This window comes from Meriones unguiculatus, chromosome 20, assembly GCF_030254825.1.
Source record: "Meriones unguiculatus strain TT.TT164.6M chromosome 20, Bangor_MerUng_6.1, whole genome shotgun sequence".
In the NCBI taxonomy this organism is placed as follows: domain Eukaryota; kingdom Metazoa; phylum Chordata; class Mammalia; order Rodentia; family Muridae; genus Meriones; species Meriones unguiculatus.
The window spans coordinates 43877402-43904898 of NC_083367.1; the positions used below are offsets into that span (position 1 = coordinate 43877402).

The 27497-nt window shown below is 43.0% G+C and overlaps 1 protein-coding gene across 1 annotated transcript in view; it reads left to right on the plus strand.

The window, feature by feature from the left end:
* Lama4 (laminin subunit alpha 4) overlaps positions 1-27497 on the plus strand; it is a 145056-nt gene that overhangs the window by 62677 nt on the left and 54882 nt on the right. Inside the window, exons 8-13 of the mRNA XM_021662512.2 lie at positions 490-600; positions 5276-5387; positions 8273-8440; positions 10582-10775; positions 18633-18749; positions 24955-25103. Coding sequence (XP_021518187.1) covers positions 490-600; positions 5276-5387; positions 8273-8440; positions 10582-10775; positions 18633-18749; positions 24955-25103 — 851 coding nt within the window. The remainder of the gene's footprint in view (positions 1-489; positions 601-5275; positions 5388-8272; positions 8441-10581; positions 10776-18632; positions 18750-24954; positions 25104-27497) is intronic.

The following is a 27497-nucleotide window of genomic DNA, read 5'->3' on the forward strand; positions in this document are numbered from 1 at the left end:
TCAGCCCCCTCCTGTAGACCCACCCTTCACAGAATTCTGCAGCAGTCTGTGAAACCACTATCACAAACAGAGGTCATGGCTTAAGGACACTGGCTGTTCTTGCAGTGGAACCCAGAGGAGCTGGGTTCAATTCCTAGCATGCACATAGAGGTACTCAACTGTCTATAACTCCAGTTCCAAGGGATCTAATGCCCTCTTCTGGCCTTCTAGACATTTTATGCAGTCAAAACAACCACACAGTTTAGTTGTGCTCTTACAGATGACCAGAGTTAAGTCCTTAGCACCCCTGCTAAGTGACTTAAAATCACCACTAACTCCAGCTCCAGGGAGTCCAGAACCCTCTTCTGGCCTTCCTGGGCACTACACCTCACAAATTCACACTAAGATACCCATGAATATTTAATTTAAAAAATAAATAAAAATAAGATCTTTTAAAACTGGCGGGACACAAGTACTGATCATTTTGAAAAACCTGTTTTTTCCCCACAGACAAGGCTGTCTGAAAGAGAGAACCAGTATACCCTAAGAAAGATTCAGATTAGCAACGCCGAGAACACCATGAGGAGCCTCCTGTCTGATGTGGAAGAACTAGAAGGAAAGGTATGTGGTCTGGGCCTGTGCCCATTGTGTGACAAACCTCCTCCTGGGGTGGACATAACACACATACTCACACATCTGTCTATTCACCCCCAAACCATCAAAGTCCGATTTGGTTAACCAACGAGTTCTATTGGGGTTAGAGAAGCAAAACCGACTCTGAGATAGCTGCATCACCAAAGCCCACCCAGCATGAGTAACGGGTCACAGAGCCGGCAACCTGGAGTGCGCTGCACAGCCTTCAGGCTGCTCGACAGGTTGGAGAGGGTCCTTCCCAACAGCATTACACAAATACAGCATGAAGATCGGAAAAAAATACACACGGTAGGTTTGGCAAGTTATAATTTTAACTCTCGGAGAAATGCTAAACAGTCTAACAGGCTGAGAAAACTATTCAGAGAGACAGAACGTACAACACCTCACGCAAGGCTGCAGAGTTGGTTCAGTGGTTAAGAGCACTTGTTGCTCCTGCACGGGACCCATGTTCCCAGCACCCACATGGTAGCTGTCATTGTCTGACATCTGTGGGAATAAGGCAATACATGCTGTACCATCATTAGGCACGGTAGGACCACAGTAATAATGTTCTCAAAGCTGACAATCAGTACCTCTATCCCATGGACCCCAGATGGTCAAACTCTCACAAATTCTACTCAAGTCACTGGGTTTGGGAGTAGTTTGGGGTTTGAGGGGTATATTACTGCTGTTGTTTGCCAACTTCCATATCTAAGTCTTCTAACCCCCACTTGGAAATCCCTAGAACCGTCTCATACCATTTACCCCTGGGAAATAGCCTGAAGGGATGCCCATGTCTTGATGTTTACAAATAACACATGCTCCAAAGGCTTTTTCTGTTGCTACTGCTGCTGCTGCTGAAACCTCCATAGGAAATATCAAAGACCCGGCCAAGGTTCCGCTCTCCTGTGTTCCTAAGCCTATCATACCTGAGGTAGCGTATGGTAGCCTCAGGCAGATGTGGAAACAGCAGCTCCCTCCCGATGTCAGTGTGCTCTGGGTCTAAAAAGTCTGCAATGGAGGCCATGGTCATAGAGATCAGCTCTTCCTAGTCTTCCACCCACACAAAGGGCACCTGTGTTTTGCACTCAGCTCATGCAAAAATATCCTAAGGGGAGCATATCAAAAGTGTCTGGTCCGGCCCAAAAGGCAGGATGAGGAAAATTATGCGTCTGTTTCAGAGCTTTGCGGACCTGTCACTTCACTGTTTGGGAGTAAATATTAGGCCCTGTTCTCAAGGTGCCCACAGGCTAGCAGGGAGTAGATACGTTTTTTAATAATATACCACTTAGCCATGAAGTCCTGGTAAAGGAGAAACTATAAGTAACTGTAAGGAATAAATATTGAATCCTCTCTCTAGGAAAGGTTGCCTTACGTCTTGAGAGTGACTAGCACTTGTGTTGAGAATGACTAGGAGTCTACTAAGAACTTCCAAGAAGGGGAAATGTACCATTAATGCAGAGCATGTGGGGAGACATGACATATTCTTGGCACTAGAATTTTGACCTTGGCCTTGGTGTTGATTTAAGTACAAGACAAGAGACAAGATACAGCAGTTGAAGATATCATCAATGGCTCGACCATGAAGAATCTTGTCCAGCATACCAGCAAAATATGGCTTTCAGATGTTGAAGCCACTGACGTGTTTACACAAAACAGCTGATTCAATTTGCATTTCAGAAGTATTCTTTTTCTGTAGAGAGGATACACTGGGTCAGCGAAGACTCGGAGGATAGAGTGCCATGGGAGATGGGAAAAGCAAGTTTTGTTGCTTTCTTTCCTTCACTTGTAAGGAATTCGCTGTGAGAGTGATGGACTGAGACTGAGGAGATGGAAAAGGGAAGAAGCAAGAACAACAAGTGAAATGCAATAGGTTGTATAACCAGTTTAGAAGTCGAGAGGAGCAAGGAAGGACATTCTGTCTGAGTGAAATGGACAAATAAGACTAAAATTACAGAGTGAATTACTCTGGATATTGTAAGTTTGAGGTGCCTGCAAGTGTCCAGAGACAGGTAGAAACAGAAGCCAGCAGCTCAGGCAGTAGATGGGGGTAGGGTATTCACAGGTGTCTGGATGTCACTAATGTTTAGGAGGAAGAAGAGCCCACAGAAGCTGACATCACCAGTCAGGTCTGTAGAAACACAGCAATATTCCCACTGTCTTCATTGTACACTTGTTTCCCGGAATAATGACTGAGACTTCCTTTCTTGCAATCACAAAAGAATTGCAACTTAAACAGTAAAATTCACGATGATGATTGTTATCATCATCCCTTAATTCAAATAAATACAAGGATAATTCACCATCGGGGTGAGTAAGGGATTAATTCTCTGTAATGATGTAAATATTCAACCGGTTTGTAACTATGGCAATGTTTTTACTGCAGGCTTTTGTTTTAAAGCCAGGCACACCTGTTTGATCGTGTCCACACACTATTATTTTTCTTTCATGAGCAAAGTTCCAGAAAATAAGTTAAGCCTTAAAAAATTCTTACGTAGTGTATTATATTTGGTAATTTTTCAATTTCAAGTAATAAATGTTCACTTGACATCGTTTCTGTCTGTATGTCTATACAGATAAAAATGGATGTCACGATCGGTCTCTGTCCAACTTTATATCTCACAGCGCCCTCTGGTGTTCGTTAGGTAGAAGTTTTCTTCTAGGTGTGGCAGGCAGCTCACAGTTTAAAGTTAAAAATAAGTTACGGAGACAGAGAAATAAAATAGAACATTTCTTTGAAGTATGGGACCAGAGTATGTGTGTATGTTTTTGTGTGTGTTCAGTTTAGAAGATTAGTCTCGTTCTTTCTAAATATAACACTAAATATAACACATAAATGGGATCAAATATAAACTTTTTAATACATTATATATTGTATTTACATGTTTTTAAAGCATCAAGGGTAAGATTTATTTTATTTTCTGTATTATCTAATTTTCAAATGATTACAACTGCTTTTTTCTCCTGAAAGCATTAGAAAAAGCCCAGGAAGACTGGAATTGAGGGAAAGGGCTTCTCTCTTAAGTGGGGTTACTTTTGCTGTGATGAAATACCATGACCGAAGCAACTTTGGGAGGAAAAGGTTTATTTTTCTCACAGTTCCATATAACGGTTCATTATCAAAAGCAGTGATGGCAGGAACTCATGCAGGGCAGGAACCTTGAAGTAGGAGTTGATTCAGAAGCCATGGAGGGGTACTGTACATGGCTAGCTCTCTGTGGCTTGTTCAGCCTGCTTTCTTGTAGAACCTAAGACTTTAGCCCATGAGTAGCCCCACCCACAATGGGCTGTGATCTCCCCATCAACCACTAATTAAGAAAGCACCCTACAAACTTTCCTATAGCCTGGTGGAGGCATTTTCTCAACTGAGGCTCTCACCTCTCTGATGACTCTAGTTTGTGTCGAGTTGACATAAAACTAGTCAGGACATCTTCTAAATGCGCCTGCTCTGATACAGTCACTGCATCTCCTTCCTTAGCCATCACAGAAGGTCACTTGCCTTACCCTAGAAAGGTGGAAACCTTGCCGACAATGTCATGCTACAGTCCTCTGGGTAGAACAGCGCATGAAAGAAGAGAGGTTCCGAGCAATCACTTCCCTAGCCCAGAGAACCTGCTCAGTGGCCTCCCAGCCCTCCATCCATATGGCTTCAGCCTTACAACGGGATCATTATAGCCCTTTATCACAGAGCTGAACCAAGAAAGCAACAGAAACAGCAGGCAGACCCTTATTAAATACAGGCTGGAGAACTACTCCTTTTAGCTATGATAACTCAGCAGTCTGTCTGTTTAATGCCAAGAGGAAGTGCACATTCTTCATGCAATGGTAGTAACGGCCTGACCTCGAACTGTGTCAGTGCTTTTAGATCATCTCCTGTCCTTGAATACATACTGAAAGGCAGCACACACACACACACATACACATGCACGCACGCACGCACGCACGCACGCGCACACACACGTACACGCACTCCCTTCTAAAGCCACAGTGCAATTGGGATTTAATGGTAACAAATACTTTATGGGAGCGCTGAAATCGAGGCACCACACTGAGTGGAGTCACCCCATGGGGGAGAGCTGGAAGTCCCATTTACTTTGTGCCAAATCTGCCTGAGCAGTTATTTGCCCACAAGGGCCATCCATGTTGATGGGGAGACGGAATGAAGCTCTGAAGACAGCAGTTAGGCCAGTGAGTATAATCCTGTATAACCCTGTGGTGATTCAGGTTCAGCAGTTGTTGGACCACCCAACAGGAACATTTCAAGATCTGCCCCCTTTCTAGATGATTTCCTCTTTGAAGTTTAAGCCCTTCGATTGAGAACAATGTCAAAGTGATCTGATGGGCATACTCGGGTCATCTCCTAGCCTGGCATCTTGAGACACCGGAACAGCTGCGCGGATAAGACACATGTTGACAAGTGGTTGATTTGGACTGAGCGATGACTCACAGCATTGGTCCACTGTCGGATTTTAACAGCGTTCTAGGATCCTAAAACTGGTCATTATCCAGTCTCCATGCATGACTCCTAAAACCATTCATTATGCTGTAGAGCTTGCCCATCCCAGGAGAGGTCCTCATGTTTGCCAAATGAATACGTTATACCCATCCACCCTCACGTCTGCACAGACAACATAATCCCAGTGTTTCTTTGTACAATTTGTAGGGAAGCAAAGCCTCAAGAAAGGGGAAGCTGGTGGAGAAGGAAAGCATGGACACGATTGACCAAGCCACTCAGCTCGTAGAGCAAGCCCACAACATGAGGGACAAAATCCAAGGTAAATGTCTTCTCTTTGTTTAACTTCATGTCGAGGAAACAGTCAGTGAAGGAGTAACAATAAAAAAATGTTTATTGTCAGCAACTGCTTTGTGCAGGAGCAAGGCATTCAAAGTGTTACAGGTTTTAACTTACATACAGTCTTTACGGCAACTTTGTTAACTGGGATTTCTGAACAGCCACTCCTATTTATTATCTATTGATGTTCAAGAATAAACATAGGAAACCATTCTTCCTAGGCATTTCACTTAAGTTTAATGCCACACTCCCTTTCTATCAGAGGGAGTGTGGTGACTTTAAAATGAAAGGGCTTTGTAGGAATAACACTACTTTGTAGGAGTAACAGTTATTTGCAGACCCCAAAATGTCAGGTGTGCTTGTGCAAGCCTTTAATCCCAGAATCTGGGAGGCAGAGACAGGTAGATCTCTGTGGGTTGAAGACCAGTCTGTCTATCAGTGAGTTCCAGGCTAGCTCGGGCCACACAATGAAACCCTGTCTCAAAAAGGGTGGGGGGTGCGAGGAGAGTGGGAGTAAAGCAGACCAAGTGGTCTCTAGCGGCTTCTGTGATGTGTTTGCTCGAGGACCAAGCAGACAGTACCCCAAAAGAAAAGGGGGGAGGGCCTTTGAGTAGGTCCTTGCTACAGCACTATGGCCGAGTCTATCTGACTCATCTGGGCTCTGATTTCCACTGAGGGCAGGCTGCATCCTGAAGACTATCTCCACAGGGAAAGCTGCCTTCAGTTCCCCAACAGCAACAGACTGCATTTGTTCTAGGGCAAAGGGAGATTCCTCGGGTTAGCGTCAGCTAAGATCTGGTACTTGTTTCCATGGTTTGTTTGTTTTTTTATTTTTATTATGCTATATATCAAGAGTTGGATGACAATGCCAAATGCATCTCGGGGCACAATGACAGTAAAGGGACTCACAGAGAGAGATTTATATCTTTACACTGAGGTAGCAGGAGCATATCCTAGGCTAAGGGACATATAAAGCCAAGATTAATCCTTTGCTTCGTTTCCTTGGATGCCTGTAAAGCGCAATGAAAACAAATGGCGTGCATTTCAGACTCCCCACAGCCATCCTGCCTAGCTCATGTGTTTACAGTTACTGATAAAATATTCCTTTCCTAAAGCATTGTTCTATTGATCGGTTCAAACAAAGAGACGGAACCTAGAAAACTCAGTGCCCTCATAGTCATCCAATTGAGAAATGAATGCCCCCGTTAGGTAGCAAATAAAGTCAAGACCCTTCTAAGCCAGACAGAAGTAATTCACCTTTGCTATTTAGCAAACCAGACCTTGGTCCATAGGTGTGTCACTTGAAAAGAATCTCAAGCATCTTACTGGGCCTTGGGTCCTGGGAAAGAATAAGGGGTGGGGGAGGGACAGATATACAAAAGAAAAGGAAGTAGGAAACAGACAGGAACTTTCATCAGTTTTTCATCTCTTTAAAATAATGTGTGAATAGTCTCCAAAGGCCAAGGCACAAGTGCTATTGTCTGCGTTTCTCTTTGCTAATCTGTTCCAGAGATAGCCAAAATAAAACAGCCCCAAATCGAACAGAGTTTACATCAAAATGCCAGATAATTCAGCTTTGCCACTGCCAGAACTTGGGAATGGGTCTGATTATTTAATGTTTACGTGGGTCTGATTTATTTAATGCTTACCTTTTTTTTTATTTCAAGACTGTTTGAAAAGTGAATGTTTAACGCTTTGATACTTGGGGTTTGGGAGGGCTTAGCATATGCTGATCTCCCTATCGTACTCACAGTAATGTTTGGAGCGTTCAAATGCTCCAATTTATTCCCCTTCTTTCAAAATTCAGGAATGCTGCACAGCACCAACAGCGTGTCATTCCTCATTCCCAACTATCTCTAAAATAGCTGCTGGTGACCTTCGAGCTATTACCCACATAAAATACAGCTTCTCATCCTGGTGTGATTTATGCGGGACCAGTGTTTGTTTACCCGTCTCATCCAGCCAACCACATAGATCATAGCGAACCACAGACACATGATTTCATTATTCCAGGAAGATAAAGCACTTCCTCCCGGAGCTGCCAGAGAACAGGGGAGCCATACAACCTCCCCTCTGCTCATACAGAATAGGAGCGAGGGCGAGGGCGTCAAAGAACTTTTACATACCAGTGTTGAGGCAATTTACCTAAATCCCTCTGAACTTCAGAGGTCCCTCCAGTTCCAAAATCTTCAGCCTACATCAAATGTAGGGCAGAAAGACTCAGAGTCAAATGGCCCAGTCTTAAAAATATTCACCACAGAGCACAAATAGAAAAAAAAATCATGTAATATATGAACTGTATATAGTATCTATTATTATTATTATTCAGGAACTGTATATATATATATAAGCAAAACTAGCACACAATAAATTTTTTAAAATCCTTTTACTAGCTTGACTGTAAAACTATTTGAAAGGCTCTTTTGGACAATTACAAATACACTCTTACTTTGGCTTAGAGCTTTGTTTTGTTAAATCATTGATGACTAAATTGCAATTTAATATCCCCATGCTCCAAGTGACAGGAGGCACGCCAAACGTTTTTCCCAAGTCAAGAATTTCTATAAAAATGTTGATTCTTTTACAATCCTCAAATTACGGTGCCTTCAATATTAGTGTTCTCAAATCACCATGGACACCAGATGAGCATAGGAAGCAAGGCAGGCTCTGGAGTAGCCCATCCCCATTCTGAACACACCTCACAGGACCAGGGGGCCTCTCTCCCCTCATGATGAGCACATGCCTGGCACAGCACCAACTTGGCCTGGGAATGAGCTCTCTCTCAGTTATAAGGTCAGTCCTAAGCTTTGCCTGCGCAGCCCTGAGCCTCCTTTCCCTGCTCCCATCTCACCGTGTCCTTCTTCTCAGAGATCAACAGCAAGATGCTCTTCTACGGAGAGAATCAGGAGCTTGGCCCAGAGGAAATTGCGGAGAGGCTGGTGTTGGCCCAGAAAATGCTGCAGGAGATCCGAAGCCGGCAACCGTTCATCACCCAGCGGGAGCTCGTGGACGAGGAGGCAGACGAGGCCCAGGAATGTATGTGCCACCCGTTCCCGGCCAACACAGCATAGGTCTTCTTTCTCCGGGGGACCAGGAAAGGACAGTGAGCCACAGGGAACATTTCCTCAAACTAATTCTCAATACTCAGAGCTATGCATTATTTGTCCACAGCCTCGAGGAGGACTCATTCAGGAAAACTTGGTTTGTTTGGATTTTTTTTTTTCCAAGAGTTTTAAATCCAGGCCTGTGAAATTGCAGAGATTCTATGCAGAATCTTCATAACGTTTACTACTGTGGGGAAAGAATAGACTTTGAAGTTGGTAGATTAAAAAATAAGGAAAGGAAGATTAAATTCCCAAGTCTAACAGTGAGAGAAATTTTATAGAAAATGTTAACAGTGCTGATGTTCTGACAGTCCTGACTTTTGGTAACTTTTAGTCTCCAATAGAAACTTGCCATGCCCTTAGTGATAAGAATAAACACCAAAGCAAGCAAAGTAGTGGTGGAACCTGTGATTTGGACACTATCTAGCTCATCAGTTGTTGCCTACTCATATACCCCAAGTATATGCATTTAAAACCACAACTATGTATTTGGTCCTGATTTCAGGAGGTGGTTATTCAAGCTAAACTCAACCTTTGTGCTCAGCTCTTCTATGTGGCATAGGAGAAATTCACTCATGTGTCTGGGACTAGCCAGGCAGGTGACCTCGCCCTCCACGTAAAGTCTTCATCTCCTGGAGAATAGCCCATGTTGCTCACATGGCAGGAGGAACCTTCTGAGAGGGAAAGAATAGAAAGTTCAAGGGCTCTTCAAGCCCAGGCTTAGAACTCAGACATACCGTTACCTGTTCTGTTGATCAAGCCCAGCCTGGATTCAAAGGGTAGGGCTGGCTGCATTCTCTATGAGAAAGGTTGCAAAGAATCTATACATTCAACAATGGAGATTACAGATTTTCAAATCAGATTTCAGCTGTTGCTTGTATTTCATAATACTTTCATCAGTACCTCAGAATTGTAGTCGTTGGTACATCCATCACTAGCCCTTATCTTAATACATTAATAGAGATTGATTGGTAATCAATAAAAACATAGATTACAAAGTTTTTGGTTTAAAATTATGTATTAGCTACTTTCACTTATAGTATGGACACCCTTAAACTTTATGCATTTTATTTTCACATTTAAAAATCCGTTTTAAGAAGGGGCCTGAGGGCTTAGTAGAACTGCAGAGGTTAAAGGGCACAAGTCATCTTCCTATAGATAATCACTCCATCAACTTTTGCTAACAAATATTGTGGATACCAGAGAAGAAGGTTATTGCCATAAAGGGTGACTGTGACAATGAATGAACTCTTGCCAGCAGGGAGAGTGACGAGAGAATTCCAGGCCGGTCAGGCCAACTGCAACTCCAACATCACAGCCAGATGCTCCCAAACTCCTTGACTGTTTTGAAATTTAACCAGACTGCCCCATGGAAACGAGACCAATTACTTCTCTCTCTTGGCCTCTTGAAATGAATAAATGCACTTCAAGCACTTTTTTTACTGAGCCGGATCGTGTATGTTCTCTTCGTGTTGAGGAAAGGAAGAGCAAGCAGGACAGACTGTCATTCCCTAGGTGGGTGGGAGGTAAAGAGTTACAGCAACTAATCAACAAATGTGCCAGTGTGAGCCAAGAATAAAGCAGGCATATGAGGAGACTTTAAGAATATCGAGTCTTTGCTGTTTAATCTTTATCCTACCCAAAATCTCAGCCTGGGTTTGACCTAATGAGCTACCTGGAAACAGCAGGGCAAGGTGCTAAGAATGAGTGTTACTATGAACAGCACGGATGTTGGTTCTATCACTAACTAGAAAACGTTGCTTGGTTTTTGTAGTAAGAACTAGAGTACGTCCAGTTTTTCTTTATAAGATAAAAACCACGGGTAATCTGGGTAGTAAGCGGAAAAGTAGTCCCAGCCCTCAGGGAGGCAGAGGCAGGTAGATGTCGGTAGGCCAGCATGGTACACAAAGTGAGTCCGGGACAGCCAGGGCTATTACACAAAGAAACCACTTCAGTGAACCACTTCCGTGAAACGGGGTCTCCATCGCTGAAGAAGACGGGGCCTGAAATTCTTTTTTTCCTGCTCTGCTACCTGCACGAACACCGACTAAACTTGTCTCCGTCCCCCCTCAGTGCTGAACCAGGCCGAGAACTGGCAGCGGCTGCTCAACGACACCCGCTCCTTGTTCCCCGTGGTGCTGGAGCAGCTGGACGACTACAACGCGAAGCTGTCAGACCTCCAGGAGTCACTCGACCAGGCCCACGACCGCGTCCGGGATGCAGAGGACATGAACAGAGTCATCGCCTCCAAGCAGCGGGACCATGAGGTAGAGTGCGTCAGGCAGAGACTATTTGAACTTAGGCCAAGGAAAAGCAGTTGACAAAAATGTAAAAAAAAATAAAATTAAAAAAAAAAACAGCTTTAAATAGTGATCTACCTAAATTTCTGAATTTTAAATATGATCGTTTTTTGTTGTTGTTTCAAGTTATTGCCATGTCTGCTCCTTGAACAGTGACAAACTCTTAATCCTTACTTGGGTAAGAATGAGGTCTTGAGGTTGTTTCCATTCTTCTCCAGAGGGAAAAGGATCATTCACTAAGTATCTACCTGCCCAGAACTATGTGGTTTTTTTTTGGGGGGGGAGGTTATTTCTTTTTTTTTTTAATAATTTTTATTTTTTATATCAATTACAGGTTATTCACTTGTATCCCAGCTGTAGCCCCTCCCTCATCTCCCATGCCCCTCTCCAAATCCACGGATAGGGGAGGTCCTCCTCCCCTTCCATCTGACCCTCGCTTATCAGGTCTCATCAGGACTGGCTGTAATGTCCTTTTCTGTGGCCTAGCAGAGCTGCTACCCCCAAACTATGTGGGGTTTTTTTATACATGCAAGTTTTTAAAAGGTTTTTAAAATTTTTCAAAAGGCACCATAAGTAAAATTCACAGGCCAGTGGCAGCAGCTCTAGAGGAAGGGGGTTAAACTCAAGCCAAGAATCATACAAACACAAAAATACCAGGAACATTTTCAGTATCCCCACGGCTTGGACAGGCATCTTCCTCTGATGGCCACACCCACAGGGCTGGCAAGTGCTGACTCTTTATCCACTCCAGGCAACACTTGTACTCCCAGCCACCACCAGTTAAAAGCCATCCTCCCTAGGGGTGATACAAGTAACCCCAACATGTTTGTAAAACTCAGGCTAAAGATCAGTGTAGACAAATAAAAATAACCAGTACCTATAGGCACAAAGTTATTGTGTGATTCAAATGCTGATTTCTGAACCCCACCCACCCCTTTATCTCGTCTCCATCCAGAATCTCCTGTCTCCATGTTGTGTAAACACTGCTTTCCAATTGTCCCCTGCTATGCCAATAAAACAGCTTCCAGGAAATTGCTGAGCAGGGGAGAGAATAGGGCTGGACTTCTTGCCAGCCAGGGGAGGAGGAGGACTTAGAGGAGAAAGCCTCAGATCCAGCCACTGAAGAGGTCCAAGTAAAATCAGGGATAGAGCTGGGGCAGGATATCTACAAAGCACAAGTGTCTCTGGGATGTACACTGGGAGGAAACCAGATAAGCCAGAGAGTTAAGAATAGCGTCATAACTGCTCAGTTATTGGGTTGTGAGGCTTATTATTAAACAAACATAAAAGAGTCTCAGTTACTGCTGTGATAGCAGGTTAAAAGAAAAATTGAGAAACAAACACAGTTTTACGAAAAATAATCTTAACAAGTACCAAATCCATCAGTTCAGTTACACGTTTTATGGTCAATAAAATCGACTTAAACTGGGTGCACCGACATGATTTTCAGTCACCATTGCCCCCTCAGTAGATTGTTGTAAAAATTTCCTAAGTAAAAATGAATTACACTCTCCACCACTTTTCTAATAGGAGCAAACTCTCATTTGATATTTTTTGAGAATAATAATGGCCAGGGTAGCACTGAGTAAATGTATGCTTATGGTGCACCAAATAAATAAATAAATATATATATATGTATATATATGTATGTATGTATGTATGTATGTATGTATAACAAAAAGTATTGTTTGAAGATAGCCACTGAAAGTCTACATGCCCTGTAACTTCCTGTTCTCCTATCTTACATTCAGCCAGCCACAAGACCCTCCCAGGTTTACCATCAAATCAAACTTCTGTCTGCCATTCCTCTACAATGTCTTTAGTTCTGACCTTTATCATTTTCCAGCCAATTGCCATGTTCTACTTCTCCTTCATCCTTCCTCTCGTTCAGGCCACCTTCCCCACTCTGCCAGCCCATCCAGTAACAGTTCTAACAGTAGCTGCTTGCTCTTACTTAAACCTCTTCATGTTTTCCTTGCCATGTGTAATGATGCTATGGACACTAAATCTTGTGAGTGATTCAGTGTGTTATAAAGTAAGTTTGGGGTTTATGATAATCATTTTCAAAAGAAAGGATATTCTGATTCCTGTCCTGGGTAAGTGCTTGGAATCATCCTTCTTTGATTATATAGCACTATTGCTGTACAGGTTAGAGGTGTACATTTAAATCCACAGACAAAAGAATTACTTATTACTTATAATACATACACTATGTATCTTCAGTAAATTTGGGTACAATCAGAAAAAAAAAAAAAGAGCAGTCCACAATTGAAAAGTCCTAAAATATTTTCATCAAGTCAACAAATTTTTACTGATATGTTAATTTGTGCCAGGAATTACGATTAAGAATACATAATTCCATGAAAGCATGGAGCTTCTAGCTTGGAGGGAAGGTTGACCCATTCACCACAGTAGAGAAACAAAGCTATGTACCTGGCATTATGGGATGGACAGGGGGGTCAGACTATGCAGGAAGAAATAAAGAATGACTTGAGGTAGCCTGGTGAAGAAAAAACAAAGGCTGCATTCTAGGTAGACAGGGGCTGCCTGAACTGAAGGCATGAGCCGAGGAACAAGAGGCAAGGTTAGGGAGACTGATGAGCCATATCAGAGGGTCCCATAGACCATGTGGAGAACATAGACTTCTGCAGGACCCTTCTAAATGCTGTTAACCATGCCTCACACTAACAAATATGTAATAGGTTGAAAGGCAGCACACACATATAAAGCAAAGATATGGTGGAACTTAGACAAGGCAGGGATGTCAATGCAGCTCATCTAACAGCTCATTAATGAAGACTCCCAAACTGTTCGTTATGGAGAGTCTGGAAAAGGAGAATTATCAAACCAGACCATCCCCTGCCCGAGAAAGACAGGTGACAGCACTTAGGAGACCCAAACACAAAGCTGTCCCCTGAGTCGTAGAAGTAAGATTTCATTACTGGGGGCGGGGAGGGAGCTAAGATTCACATTAATGTGGTAGCAAACCACACAGCTTCTCTTTGCCAGCTGTGAGCTGTCAATCTCAGCAAGCGCTTTTCCTTCTGCACAGACCTTTTCTAGAGAATACATTCGAGTATGCTGTGAGTTATTATGCTCAGTTCCCCGCTGACTTATTTTTAGGGCTCTGTACTCTCCATCACCAGTAAGAGTAGCACACGGTGGGCTGGAAACCAAAGCAGAGGCATGACTGTCTGCCTTGCTAGCATTTGGTGAACACTGACGTGTGTCAGGACTTTGTCATAAGCAGTAAATGAACGGTGTCGCCTATGTGAAGTGGCTTCAGTTCGAAAAGTAAATACATGCCCACCTAGCTCTTAATTAAACTTTTCTTGTGCACATCTTTAGAGAACTCTCCTGGATGTGGATACTGGGAATCTGGCATTTCAGTGCTTTCGAACAGATGGTGGGTCTCTTTTAGCTTGGCTCAACAAATCCTTCTACTAAGCACAAATGAACAACGTGAGCAAAATTTTAGAAAGAGAACAGCACGGAACAGTGTTTTTAGCCTCTGCCTGTCCTGCTGCTTCCTTTTCCTAACTAGGCAGTCTGTGTTAGCCAGACCTCCATCCCTGCTGCCCTGATCCTTCTCCAGTGACGTCCACTCCATCTCACTGCTACTGCCCTGGAAAGTCACATGGGGAAGCTATCCTTGTCTGTAGCTGAACCACAAAACATCTTTCAGATGGCTGTCTGTCTGTAGAAACAGCCACGGGAACATGCCATGCTCCTGCCTTCTAAAAATAACCCCTTTCCCATAACCCAGTTTTCCATAACCATTGAGACAACTTCCTCCCCACCCCCTGTCCTAAGTCTCTGACTCACTCATTTCTCCTGTATCTCAGTTGCGCACTGCTCATCTACCACCTGCCTTGGCTGCTGGCCTCTATCTCCTTCATATTACAGCTAGATCCCATTTTAAGGCATTTCTGGCATTTCTGATCAATCTCCTTGGAAAGGCTTCAGTGAAGTCAGGTACAGTTGTACATTCCTGGGGAGGCCGAGGCACCTTCCAGGCCAACCAGAACTACGTAGTGAGACCTTCTCTCGGAAGAAGGGCGGATGGTGTGGCTCAGTGTGTAAGCTGCTCACTACCAAGCCTGACTACCTGATGGATCAACTGCCAGGACCCATGTGGTGGAAGGAGAGGACCAATTACTGCAGGGTGTCCTCTGATCTGTACACATGCATGTATGCACACATATACACACACATACAGAGAGAGAGAGAGAGAGAGAGAGAGAGAGAGAGAGAGAAAGGCAATAAAATAATTTTAACAAAAAATATTTTAAGAGCCCTCAATGGATTCTTAGCAGGAAATGCAAACTGCCCAGTTCTATAGTTTCAACAGTACTTCTTGACTCCTATGCAAAAGCTGCCTCACAGATATGGAGGCCATGTGATTCCCCTCCTTGTTTCCTCTGCTCGCCTGGTTTTGCCCACCTCCCTTGTCTAATTCTGTCTCGCCCTTAATCTAGGCTAAGTGACTCACTACGTAGCATGCCTCACCCACTTACTAAAGTTCTTACATCCTTTCAGTCTTACATCTCCTGAAAATTCTGTGGAAACTAGGGAAACCACCCACGCTAGCATGCCGCTCCCATGTACAGACACACTCGGGGACACATACAAACGTGTCCTGTTATTTATACATATCAGGTTGGCCGACAAATCCAGGTAGTCCTTCTAATGCCCAGGTTAAGAAAATGACCATCAGAAGAAGCCTCCTCCCTCTTCCACACTGATGCTGCCATAAATTAGAGCGATGAAATTATCTTTAATACATTTAGTCTGTGTTCCAGGTTCAAAGGTATTACTGATTGTGGAGCTATGTATCTTCTGTGTGTGTGTGTGTGTCTGTGTCTGTGTGTACACACACGCATTGGTGTGCACCTGTAGTTCACATCTTGTCTAACCCCACTAAAATCATAAGCACCCAAAAGACAGTGCTCTTGCTTTACACGAATTGCATCTTCCCAGGATCTAACACAATGTTTTGCATGCATTGGTTTTATCTCTCAACAAATGGATAGACACGAATACAAAGCACCCCCACCTGCCTTGTAATCCAGATACTGTTTGTGGATACTGAGTGTTCTTGATTGTAAATACTCCGTCCAACATAACCAGACCCTCAATTGCTGAACACCACTATTGACTATCTTTTTCCTGCTTTTACATGTTTAAAGGTTATGAAATTTCTTCTGTTGGAAGAAATTGAATGTGAAGTTTTAATTTAAAACCTAGAATTTCATGTATATATCAGTCTTTTCTTTAACAAGTTGGTTTGAATAGATGAAACTTTACTGGAATTTGATTCTGTGCTTTAGAATATGATTTTTAAATTTTTTTGTGAAATTATTTTGCCCAGTTTTATTCACTTAAATAATTAATTGTAGTGCTTGGATCAAATCCATAGCCTTGGGCACGATATTGAATAAAATCCCCAGTCCCAAACTTATGGATTTTTCTTTTTGCAAAAATTATTTTTTATTTTTCTTTTTGTCTTTTATTGAAAACAGATTTTTTTTCCTTACATAATACATGCTGATTATTGTTTCCCTTCCCTCTACAGTTCCTTCCCAACTCTCCTGCCATATGAATTCACTCCCTTTCTGTCTCTCATTAGAAAGCAAACAGGCTCCTAAGGGATAATAATAAAATAAAATAAAATATGATGTAAAACAAAAACTAACACATTGAAATAGAACAAAACAAACTCGCAGAAAGAAAAGAGCCCAAGAAACAGATGTAGACACAGAGACCCACTCATTCACACACTCAGCAATCCCATAAAACCACTAAACTGGAAGTTATAATATATACAATACATATTATATACGTGTGAATGTATGCATGTATATGTATATATGTATATATACGTGCTTTTTGTATAGGTGCATGGTGCCTCGGTCTCTGTGAATTCATGTAATTATGAGGGCTTTGTTTCTTTGGTGTCTTCCATGCCCTCCGGCTCTTAGACTCTTTCTGCCTCCTCTTCCATAGGGTTCCCTGTCCCCGAGGGGAAGGATTTGATAGAGACATCCTGTTTAGGGCTGATTGTTCCAAGATCTCTCATTCTTTGCATAATATCTAGCTGTGGGTCTCTGTATTTGTTCCTATCTTCTGCAGGAGAAAGCTTCTGTGATGATATCTAAGTAAGGCAGTGAGCTATAAGTATAGCAGAATGTCATTGGGAGTCATTTGCTTGCTGGGTTCTTTTAATAGAACAGTAGAATTTGGGTTTACTCTCAGTCCCTGGGCTATCTAACCTCGGGTTTGTTTGTTTGTTTGTTTGTTTGGTTTTGTTTTATTTTGTTTTTTATCACCCAAGATGTGTCAGCTATGGCCTCCATCTCATGGAGTGGACATTAAGTCCAATCAGATATTGGTTAGTTACCACCACAAGCTTTGTGCCACCATTGCACTAGCCAGTCTTGCAGATCAAAGGTTTTGTGGCTGAGTTGGTGTTTATGCTTCTCTTTTTTGGTATCATATAGAGTGCTTTTCTGTACCAAAGACACTAGGGTGCCGGGGGTGAAGGCTCTCTTTTCCATATTCAATGAGTTGTGTAGAGATTGTATTCAGCAATGGCAGCCACCTACTGTCTTGGCAACAACATGGGTTGTTTGGTTCCCATGAGACCCCTTTGGCCTACAACTCAGTTAGATGCAACTGATTCCTGATACTGGAAGTTTCATTGGGTGGGAAGAGATGTCCAGTTCTGGCTCTGTCTCCTCATTATTTGGCAATTTCATTTAAATCCCCTTCATATATATACATATATTAGGTTTCCATATGACCTCCACATATGCTTCTTAATTTTAGCTAGCCCTGCATATGTTCTCTTCCTCATCCTCATCCTCCCTTCCTGCCACACTTGGTCCTTCCATTCCAGCCACTCTTCTTCTACAGTATAATTTGAAGCCAGTGATATTGATTCTTGCAACAGTTCTTTTATTATTTAGGACTGTTTTAGCTGTCAAGTGTGTGTATGTGTGTGTGTATGTGTGTGTGTATATGTTTCCATATGAAGCTGAAACTTGTTCTTACAACATATGTGAAGAATTGTGTCAAAATTTTGATGAAGATAGCATTGAATCTGTAAATTGCTTTCGGGACGATAGTCATTTTTGCTTTATTAATCTTACCAATCCATGAGCATGGAAGGTCTTCCCATACTCTGATATCTTCTTCAATTTATTTCTTCAATTTCTTAAAATTTTTAATCATGCAAGTCTTTCACTTGTTTGGTTAGAGTAACCCCAAGATGTTTTATATTATTTGAGGCTTTTGTAAAAGGTGTTGCTTCCCTGATTTCTTTGTCAGTCTATTTGTTGTTTGTATACAGCAGGGCTACTGATTTTTGTGAGTTAATTTTTCAGCTTCTTTGCTGAAAGTGCTTATCAGCTGTAGGAGTTTTCCAGGGAAGTTTCAGGGTCTCTTACGTTTACAATCATATATGTGCAAATAAGGATAACTTTGACTTTTTCCTTTCTGGTTTTTATCCCCTTGATCTTCTTCAGTTGTCTTAGTGCTCTAACTATAACTTCAACCTTATCTTGTTTCAGATTTTAGTGGAATTTCTTTGAGCTTCTCTCTATTTAAGTTGATACTGGCTACTGGCTTGCTGTAAACAGCCTTTATTGCATTTAGACGTGTCCCTTGTATCCCTGATCTCTCCAGGACTTTTATCATGAATGGTTGTTGGATTTTTGTCAAAGGCCTTCTCTGCATCCAGTGAGACAATCGTGTAGTTTTTGTCCTTCAGTTTTTACATGGTGTACAATGACATCCTCTCTCCTTTGTTTTTCCTTCCATCAGAAACAACATGAGAGAGTGAAGGAGCAGATGGAAGCTGTGGGCACCTCTCTGAGTATGTCTACAGACTCTCTGACAGTACCTCAGCTGACGCTTGAGGAGCTTGATGAGATAATAAAGGTAAGAATATACCTGGATTGCTCGGGGCTTGCCTTTACAGCAACTTTGAACAGCAGCTCGGTGTCAGAGTCCTCCAATTCAATTCAAGTCAGTAGAATTGTGAAACAGTATCAGGTAATGTGGATCTCTAGTGTCTTGGTGTTATACAGTAGCACACACAGCTACTTAAATCTCAGTTTCACAAATTAAGTAAAATTAGAAGTTCTGCTCTGTTTGAATCAGTTACATTTCACATCCTCAAGAGCCACATGAGACCTCAGTTTTGATGGCATGGATATGGTCACAGTGAAATCTATTAAAAGTACTGATGCAGTTTTACCCTATTCAATCTACCTAGGAAGCTATTTAACAAACCAAATCATCCAATCAATAAGTAAACCATTTAATAAGTATATTAAATGGACAATTTTCAAAAGAAAAATACAAACAGCCAATAAATACATGGGAAAAGGTGTTCAACATTCTTAACTATCAGGGAATGCAAACTTAAACAGTTTTGATTGAGAAACCCTTTCATGTCAATCAAAATGGCGATCATCAAGAAAACAAGCACTGGCCAGGATATAGAGGGAAATTAACCTTTATTCACTACCAACTGGGACTGTAACTTTGTGCAGCCACTACAGAGTAGAACTCCCATATGGACCCAGCTGGACCACTCCTGGGTGTATAACTGAAGGACCAAGTCAAAACATCACAAAGATCCTTGCACATCCCACACCATTCACAATAGATAAGAAATGAAACCAACCTAGATGTTTACCAATAGATGAATAGGTAAAGAAATAAAGAAAAATGAGGCCATGATGTTTTCAAGAGAATGACTAGAACTGGAAACCATTGTCTTCAACGGAACAAGCTGTACTCAGAAAGACAAAGGCCAGATTCTTTTATTGTATTTGTGCAACATAGATTTAAAATTATATGCAAGAGTGTGTTTATATGCATGTGAATATAGGTCATGAAACTAGAAAGGGGGTTATGAGAGGAGAGGAGGAGATCTTAAAGGAAGGGGAAATGAAAGGTCTGGTGGAACAGCTGTAATTAAAAAAAAAATGTAGAATGGAAGACTATCTGGGGAAGAAAGGGAACCAGCCAGAGAGAAGCAGGGTCCCAAAGAAGAGCCACAGGGGAGGGCAAAAAGTCAGAAAATCTAACAGCATACATGTATGAAAATGCCATAATGAATCCAATTACTTTGTTTGCTAACCTAAAAATTGACTTTTTTAAATCCAGCATTTTAAACCCAAATTTAAAAAGGCTTTTTCTTAAATAGGAAATTTCCAACGAAATATAATGAATGAAATAAATGACTTGTTTTTATTCCCCCTGGAGGCCATCAGAACTAAAGCAATCTGGTCACTATATCATTCTTCTTTGGCTACTTAAGTCCCAAAGTCCCTGCTTCTCGCACCCAGCCCTCATCACTATTCCTAGTGGAGTCAAAATCCTTAAGGATGAGCCTACCAACCCTGTGCTTCAGTTTTTTAACTTCTCTCCAACCTTTTCCTCCAGCCCACCTCTCTCGCACATCCTAGGGCCACCCCCAGATCTTGTCATTGATCTTACCTTCTCCAGAATTCATCTTAAACCCTCCCTTGCCAGGTACTTTCTCTTACCTCACTTACTCCAGAGCACCCACGCCAACAATTTGTGGACCACCTCAGTCCCTCATCTCTACCTCCTTTCTTTTCTCCTTAACCAGCTGAAACGGTCAGTCTAACTATGCCTGTAAAACACCTTGAACTTCCAAGTCCACCTGTTTCTGTTAGTTCACATATAGGTTCTAACCCTGGGTCTCCACCCGCGCAGCTGGAGGTAACTTGTAAGATTCCCACATCTCTCCCGTCAGCTTTGGCTGGTGACTTCGCTTCACATATCATTGGAAAAGTAAAAACAAACAGGATTCTCCTCACCGCTCCTCCTTCTGTCTGCCAGCCCATCCGCTCCTGTATCTACCCTTCTCCCTTACTTGGAAGTGTTACTTCCCCAGCACCCTGAAATCACATCCTCCCTGGCCCTGGAAACTTGATTGCAGGGCTTTTGTCCTTCGGTCTCCTTTATTCTTGTTTTTAAAAAAAAAAAAAAACAACTTTTTATTGGTTCTTCATGAATTTCACATCATGCACTTCAATCCCATTCATCTTCCTCTCCCCTCATTATGGAAGCTGTAGTGTGTCACAGTGAGTGCCACAGTATACCCTTTTGTCCACACTTCTTTGCTTGCAAATAGTAATTGCAGTGAGTCATTGGTCTGGTTCAAGGCTTCTGCTACACCATCAATACTGGAACCTCTTAGCTATCTTGTTGCTGCCGTGTGTCGTGGAGATCTGCAGCTTTGGATCTTTAGGATCAGCTGCTTCACTCTCTCCAGCAGTTTACTGATGGGCTAGATGTTTGGGCGAGCCAACTCAAAGCCCTGGATCTGGGCCTGGGAGGTATCTGAGCTGGTCAGCCCGCCAGGTCTACTGCACCCACGCCACAGAGTGAGTCCTCCAACATGGCACCAGATAGCTCATCCTGTGCTGCAGCCAGCTCCCCTGCTCTTGTGCTTTTGGCCAGCTCACCCTCACCCATGCAAGAGAGCCAGCTACTCTGCTGCCCAGGCAAGGTGCAGGGCCCACTCTTCCAAGTGCTGCAGCCAGGGAGGGGCAGGGCCAGCTCTCCCGCTCTGCTTTCATGACCTGTAGTCCAGTTCTCCCAGCTGCCACAGGTGGTGAGGGGTAAAGGGTGGGGTGGGGGGCATCTCCCCCTTGTCCATGCCACCACATGGCAGATGAGTGGGCAGGGACAGCTCTCCCACGCCCCCCACCCTCGGGGCAGCTCACAATCCCCCATAACTCCTGTAGCCAGGGACAACATAGCTCCCTCTCCTGAGTGCTGCCGCTGGCAGTGAATGGGGTCAGCTCTCCTGCTCTCACACCCTCAGGGCCAGCTCTCCCACAGTGACCAGGTGAGGGGTGGAGGCCGTACTGTAGAGCCCTCAGACATTAACATGTCCCCAGTGACAGCCCAGACCAGGGACCTCCACCTTGCCTTTGGTGGTAACAGACCACACCCCCCAACCCGCTGCTGTCCATGGCCCTCAGTGGCAGCACAGAGCTGATCCTCACCATGACCTTAGGTGCTATCACCAGCTGCTCACATCAGGCTGTTTCTCACTCTCCTCGAGTCTCTAGTTCTGCCTATCTTCATTGTGTACACATCCTTCAGCTTCTCTTTTTCTTCCATTTCTCCACTGCTTACTTCCTTCTCTTAGTGGCTCCTAGGGTCTCTGGGCAACTGGGGTCATCTCAGAGATGGTCTCAGAAGTGCTATTACTTCTGTGCAATGCGGCCCCAGGCAGGATTCATCTCCAGGGTATCACCCAATTCTTATGCTCTGTTGCTTTGTTGAACCCTTAATTGTCAATGCATAGCTTACTCCAGTATCACCTGTCTTTTAAACACACAGGCAGGCACATGTGCACATGCACACACATACACACACATGTCCACACACAGACACACACAAACTCAAGGAAGAAAGGTAGGAAAGAAAGAAGGGAGGAAACTTACAGCCCCTCTCATCTTGTTTCATAAAAAATGTCACAGCTGTTATTTTACCTCCCAGCCCCCCGCCGACTGCTGAGCTCAGCCCACTCTGCGTGGGATCCCATAACTCTCCACTGATACAGTTCTCTGCATCCTCTGTGTGGTAAACAGACCACGTACTGCTCCTGCCGTTTCCCTTTCTTTGTTGTCATTGAACAAACATTCAAAAGTGAGAACTATATTCTTAGCTCAGGGCCATGTGGAACGGTTTTGAGATGGCCCTGGTCCTGAGCTGTGCTGGGCTCTTCTCTGGAGGATGAGTGACTTAGCATTCAGTACAGAGCCCTCATTCCCACCCTATTTTCTCCTAGTTGACCTCATTGGCTCTGAAGGCTTTAAAAAATAGTTACACAAGTGATCCAGTCAGTTACACCACCATGTCTGACCCTGCTGTCCAACCCTTTGTAGACTAATGCTTACTGGACATTAGAAATCAGAAGGTAGTGTCTGTGTCACAAAATCAGAATTCCATCTACTGCATAATAAGCACATCAAACCTCACATATTCTGATTAAAAGCTGCTTCCTCCCACCCTCCCCCATCTCAGTCAAGGGCACAGCAAACTTGTTCAAGACCAAAATCCTCAGTCGTTCCTGAATTCTCCATTCTTCAGGTGACTTTTTACCAAGACTTTTTGGCCCCCTGTCCAAAATGAACCCTAGCTTCTGGCCACTTTCTCATCTCTGCTCCTGCTCTCTAGTTCTAATCACCTCATGTCCCATACGAAGTGCCAAAGAAGGCTCCTAACAGATGCAGTTGCTGTCACTGTGGCCCCTCTACATGCATTTCTAATCTGTTAGCCGAAAACCCATTTCAAAACATAACCAGCCATATCATTTTTCCTACTGAACTACTAGTGACACTTAAAATCAGAACCACATTTTACCATAAGCCATGAGGCACTATATGGCCTGGCTCTCACCCACCTATTCGACCTCATGCTTTAACTTACTCTCTTCCTCACTCACCACACAGCAGCTCACCAAATTCACTTTCAAAAATACCATATTTAATCCTCCCTCAAGACCTTTGCACCTACTGTCCCTAGATCTTTAAATGACTCCTGTCTTTGTGACTGATTAATCCAAAAGAACCTTTTACCTCCAACTACTATCCACCCATCCTGCATGTTGCAAGTTATTCAAAATTTATTCAAAATTTGTCCACTTATGTGATCATTGCTGACTGTCTGTGCCTTCCCCTTGGTTGCATCCCTTGAAAGCAGCAACTGTGTTCTTTCTGTCTTCTCTCCAAGAGTGTTGGGCATGGACTAGGCACATAGTAGACATTTGTTAAAGGAATGAGATAATGAGTACAGATGGAACACCAGTAATATCTTTCTGTTCATATAATTTAAAACAATGTGACCAGCCAAATGGCTAGAGGCTTATTATAACTTTTAAGAAATAAATCTTGTGTGATAGAAATTGTGCTCCAATCTAGAGACACAAAAACAAGTTCAACTCAGTTCCCAACTCCTAAGCATTTGTAGTATCATGTAAGAGTTTGTAATATCATGAGTGAATATTCATGTACAATTATTACAGTAGTGTGAGGGTGCCTAACAGTCCTATGGGAACACTGGCTCACCCAAGAAGTTAGGGGTTGCTACAGCATGGGAGTGATATCTGAGCTCAATTTAGATGGGTGAGTAGAACTCCAAGAAGATCCCCACAGTTAAGAAAGAAAAGATACTCCAGATTGGGGAAATACTGGGTACAGTGACCAGAAAAAAATACATACAGCATTAAAACAACTAGTTAGACAAGGTTGGTCTATGAGATATAGTCAGAAAAAAAGGATTAAATCAACAGAGAAAGATGAGTGAGAGATGAGAACAGAGCTACAAAGGGAAAAGCAAGGAGCTGTTTCTGAGGCGAGAAATGATATAACCATCACCTTTCCTGAATAAAAAGCCAGAAAGACTCAGCTCATAGAGGAATCCTGGCCACTAGGGCAATCCTACCCAGTCCCTTTTGCACTATGCCCTGTGAGGAGAGAAGATTTAAAATTTAGGAAGAAGAACTATACAGGCCCTGCCCAACTCCACCCTCTTCTTGGATGGAAGCTGAAGGCAGAAAGCCAATTTCCTTGAGTTCTTCATTAAGAAAGCTCTTTGGCTACAAGGGCCCCTGATGGTCACACTGCCTGAGCAGGTAGATTAACTGTCCTTGGACTGAGTACCAGTTACCACTTGGCTGAGACTTAATGGCATGCTTTCAAGGTGCACAGAAATAACATGCTCCGTCTCCATATTTATTTATTTTCCGACTTTGTTTAGAAATTGGAGGCTGGAAAGCAGAGCTTCCTGGAGTCTGGTGGATTCCCCCAGAGAGCTTTTTTGTGAAGGAAATAGAAAGGTGGAGCACTAATGGGGTGTGTGGCTAACAGAAGCTGTCGATGTAGTTTTCACTCTTAGAAAGGCAGTAGATCATGTCTAAGTGATGAGGAAGCTATCCACAGAGAAAAGGGTGAACGAGGGAGTACACAAATCCTCCTTCCAGTAGCTTAAGCCTGAAGCTGACAAGAAAGAAAATGATCAATTGTGCTGTTACCTGGGAAACGGTTCTACGTGTCTCCAAACTCAAGTCATTTAATCTGTTCTTCTTTAGAATGCATCTGGAATCTATGCAGAAATAGATGGTGCCAAAAATGAGCTACAAGGGAAACTTTCTAATCTAAGCAACCTCAGTCATGATTTAGTCCAAGAAGCTACAGACCATGCATACAACCTTCAAAAAGAAGCCGAGGAGCTGAGCAGGTAACATTGAAGTTTTATTCAATTCCATACCAGAGTCCTATTTGCTAGGAGACAGCAAATAGGTTGGGGTTGCCTTTGCTTGATTGCTGACTTGTTTGCAAATATTTCCTCAAAGCCAGTCATCATTTTTTGCAATTGTTTATTGTTGCTGGGAGACATGTTTTTGTTTTTTTATTTATTTGTTTTTATTTTATTTTTATTAATAACAGTTTATTCACTTTGTATCCCAGCTGTAGGCCTCTCCCCATCCCCTTCCAATTCCATCCTCCCTCCCTCTTCTTCTCCTATTCCCCTCCCCCAGTCCAATGATAGCACAGGTCCTTGTCCCCTTCCATCTGACCCTAGTCTATCTGACCTAGTCTCATCAAGACTGCCTTCTTTGGTATATACTCACTTATAAGTAGATATTAGATGTATAATACAGGATAATCATACTAAAATCTGTACAACTAAGGAAGCTAATCAAGAAGAAGGATCCTGGTAAGATGCTCAATCTTCATCCAGAAAGGCAAAAGAGATGGACATCAGAAAAGGGAGAAAACAGGGAACAGGACAGGAACCTACCACAGAGGGCCTCTGAAAGAATCTACCCAGCAGGGTATCAAGACATATACTGAGACTCATAGCCAAACTTTTTGCAGAGTGCAGGGAATCTTATGAAAGAAGCAGGAGATAGAAAGACTTGGAGAGAACAGGAGTTCCACAAGGAGAGCAACAGAACCAAAAGATCTGGGCACAGGGGTCTTTTCTGAGATTGATACTACACATAAGGACCATGCATGGAGATAACTTAGAACCCCTGCACAGAAGTAGCCTATGGCAGCTCAGTGTCCAAGAGGGTTCCCCAATAATAGGAACAGGGACTGTCTCTGATATTAACTCATGGGCTGGCTCTTTGATCACCTCCACCTAAGAAGGAAGCAGCCTTACTAGTCCACAGAGGAAGACAAAGTTTTTTTTCTTTTTAAAATGTCTTTGAGGCTGGGTTTGGTGGAGAATACCATTAATCCCAGAACTCAGGGAGGCAGAAGCAGGCAGATCAATATGAGTTTGATGCCAGCCTGGTCTACAAAAAGAGTCCAGGACCATCAAGGCTATGACAGAGAAACCCTGTCCCAGAAAAAAGCAAAAGTGAGACTAGAAACCTGTGCTCTAGGCAAGGTTGTAAGTGAGAGCTGTTCTACAATTATTAATAAGGTGAATGAGGCAAGAAATCAAGTCCCTTCACAGTGTCTAATTCTACCATCATCATCTGCTAATTTACTTTCCAAACTCAAATATCAAAAGCTGATTTGATGTTAGCAATAGAACTGACTTCTGGTAAATACTCACCTTTCTGCAGTGCCCAACAGGAAATGCTTGATTTAACTCCTGTTAAGAGAAAAATCAATTGCCAATTTCCCTCACAGCACGAAGAAAGAGTCAAATGCCCTTTGGGCACTCAATTAATGTTAATTAAAATGTACCGAAAGATCAGAATTGAATTCATGACCATGAAATAGGTAAATCATGAGATCGTTATAGACAACAAGCACCTGGAAAGGTCAGGGGTAAAGAACGGAGATTAATGTCACCCTAAACATGTAGCATTTTTTACCTTTTTGCCAAGAATTTCACCTTCAAGACTGAGTTTCTTAGGGTTTCTATTGCTGTGAGGAGACACCATGGCCATGGCAACACTTATAAAAGAGAACATTTAATTGAGGCTGGCTTAGTTTAGGGGTTTAGTCCATGATCATCATGGTGGGGAGCATGGCAGCGTGCAGGCAGACAAGATGCCGGGGAAAGAACTGAGAGTTCTACATCTTGATCTACAGGCAGCAGAAGGAGACTGTGAGTCACACTGAGCGTAGCTTGAGCATAGGAGACCTCAAAGCTCACCCCCACGGTGACACACTTCCTCCAACAAGGCCACACCTCCCAATAGCGCCACTCCCTATGGGCTAAGCACTCAATCACATGAGTCTATGAGGGCCATCCCTATTTGCACTGAATGAGGGGGTCTTACAGAATAAGAGAGAGGGAAGAAAGGAGAAAAAGAGGGGAAAGATGAAGGGGAAAGAGAGAGGGAGGAAGAAAGAGAAAAGAAAGAAAGGGGAGGAAGGAGACAGAAAACATGAAAATTTATAGCATTGGCAGTTTTACAGCATTATATTCAGTTTGGTGTCACATCTCTAGGAAATGGGCTTTTTCTGAAAGCAATAAAAGGGACTTAGATAAAATGCCATTTTCAATACCATTGTATTGATTATTGGTTTTGAGCCATCCTCTGGCTCTCACAGCACCCATGTCCCACTGGCAGGTACACACAGCACCTTTCTCTACATGTCATTCTGCAGTGGCCTTCCAGCAGGGTTCCCTAGCAGCCACTGTACATTTCACTTCTTCCACGGT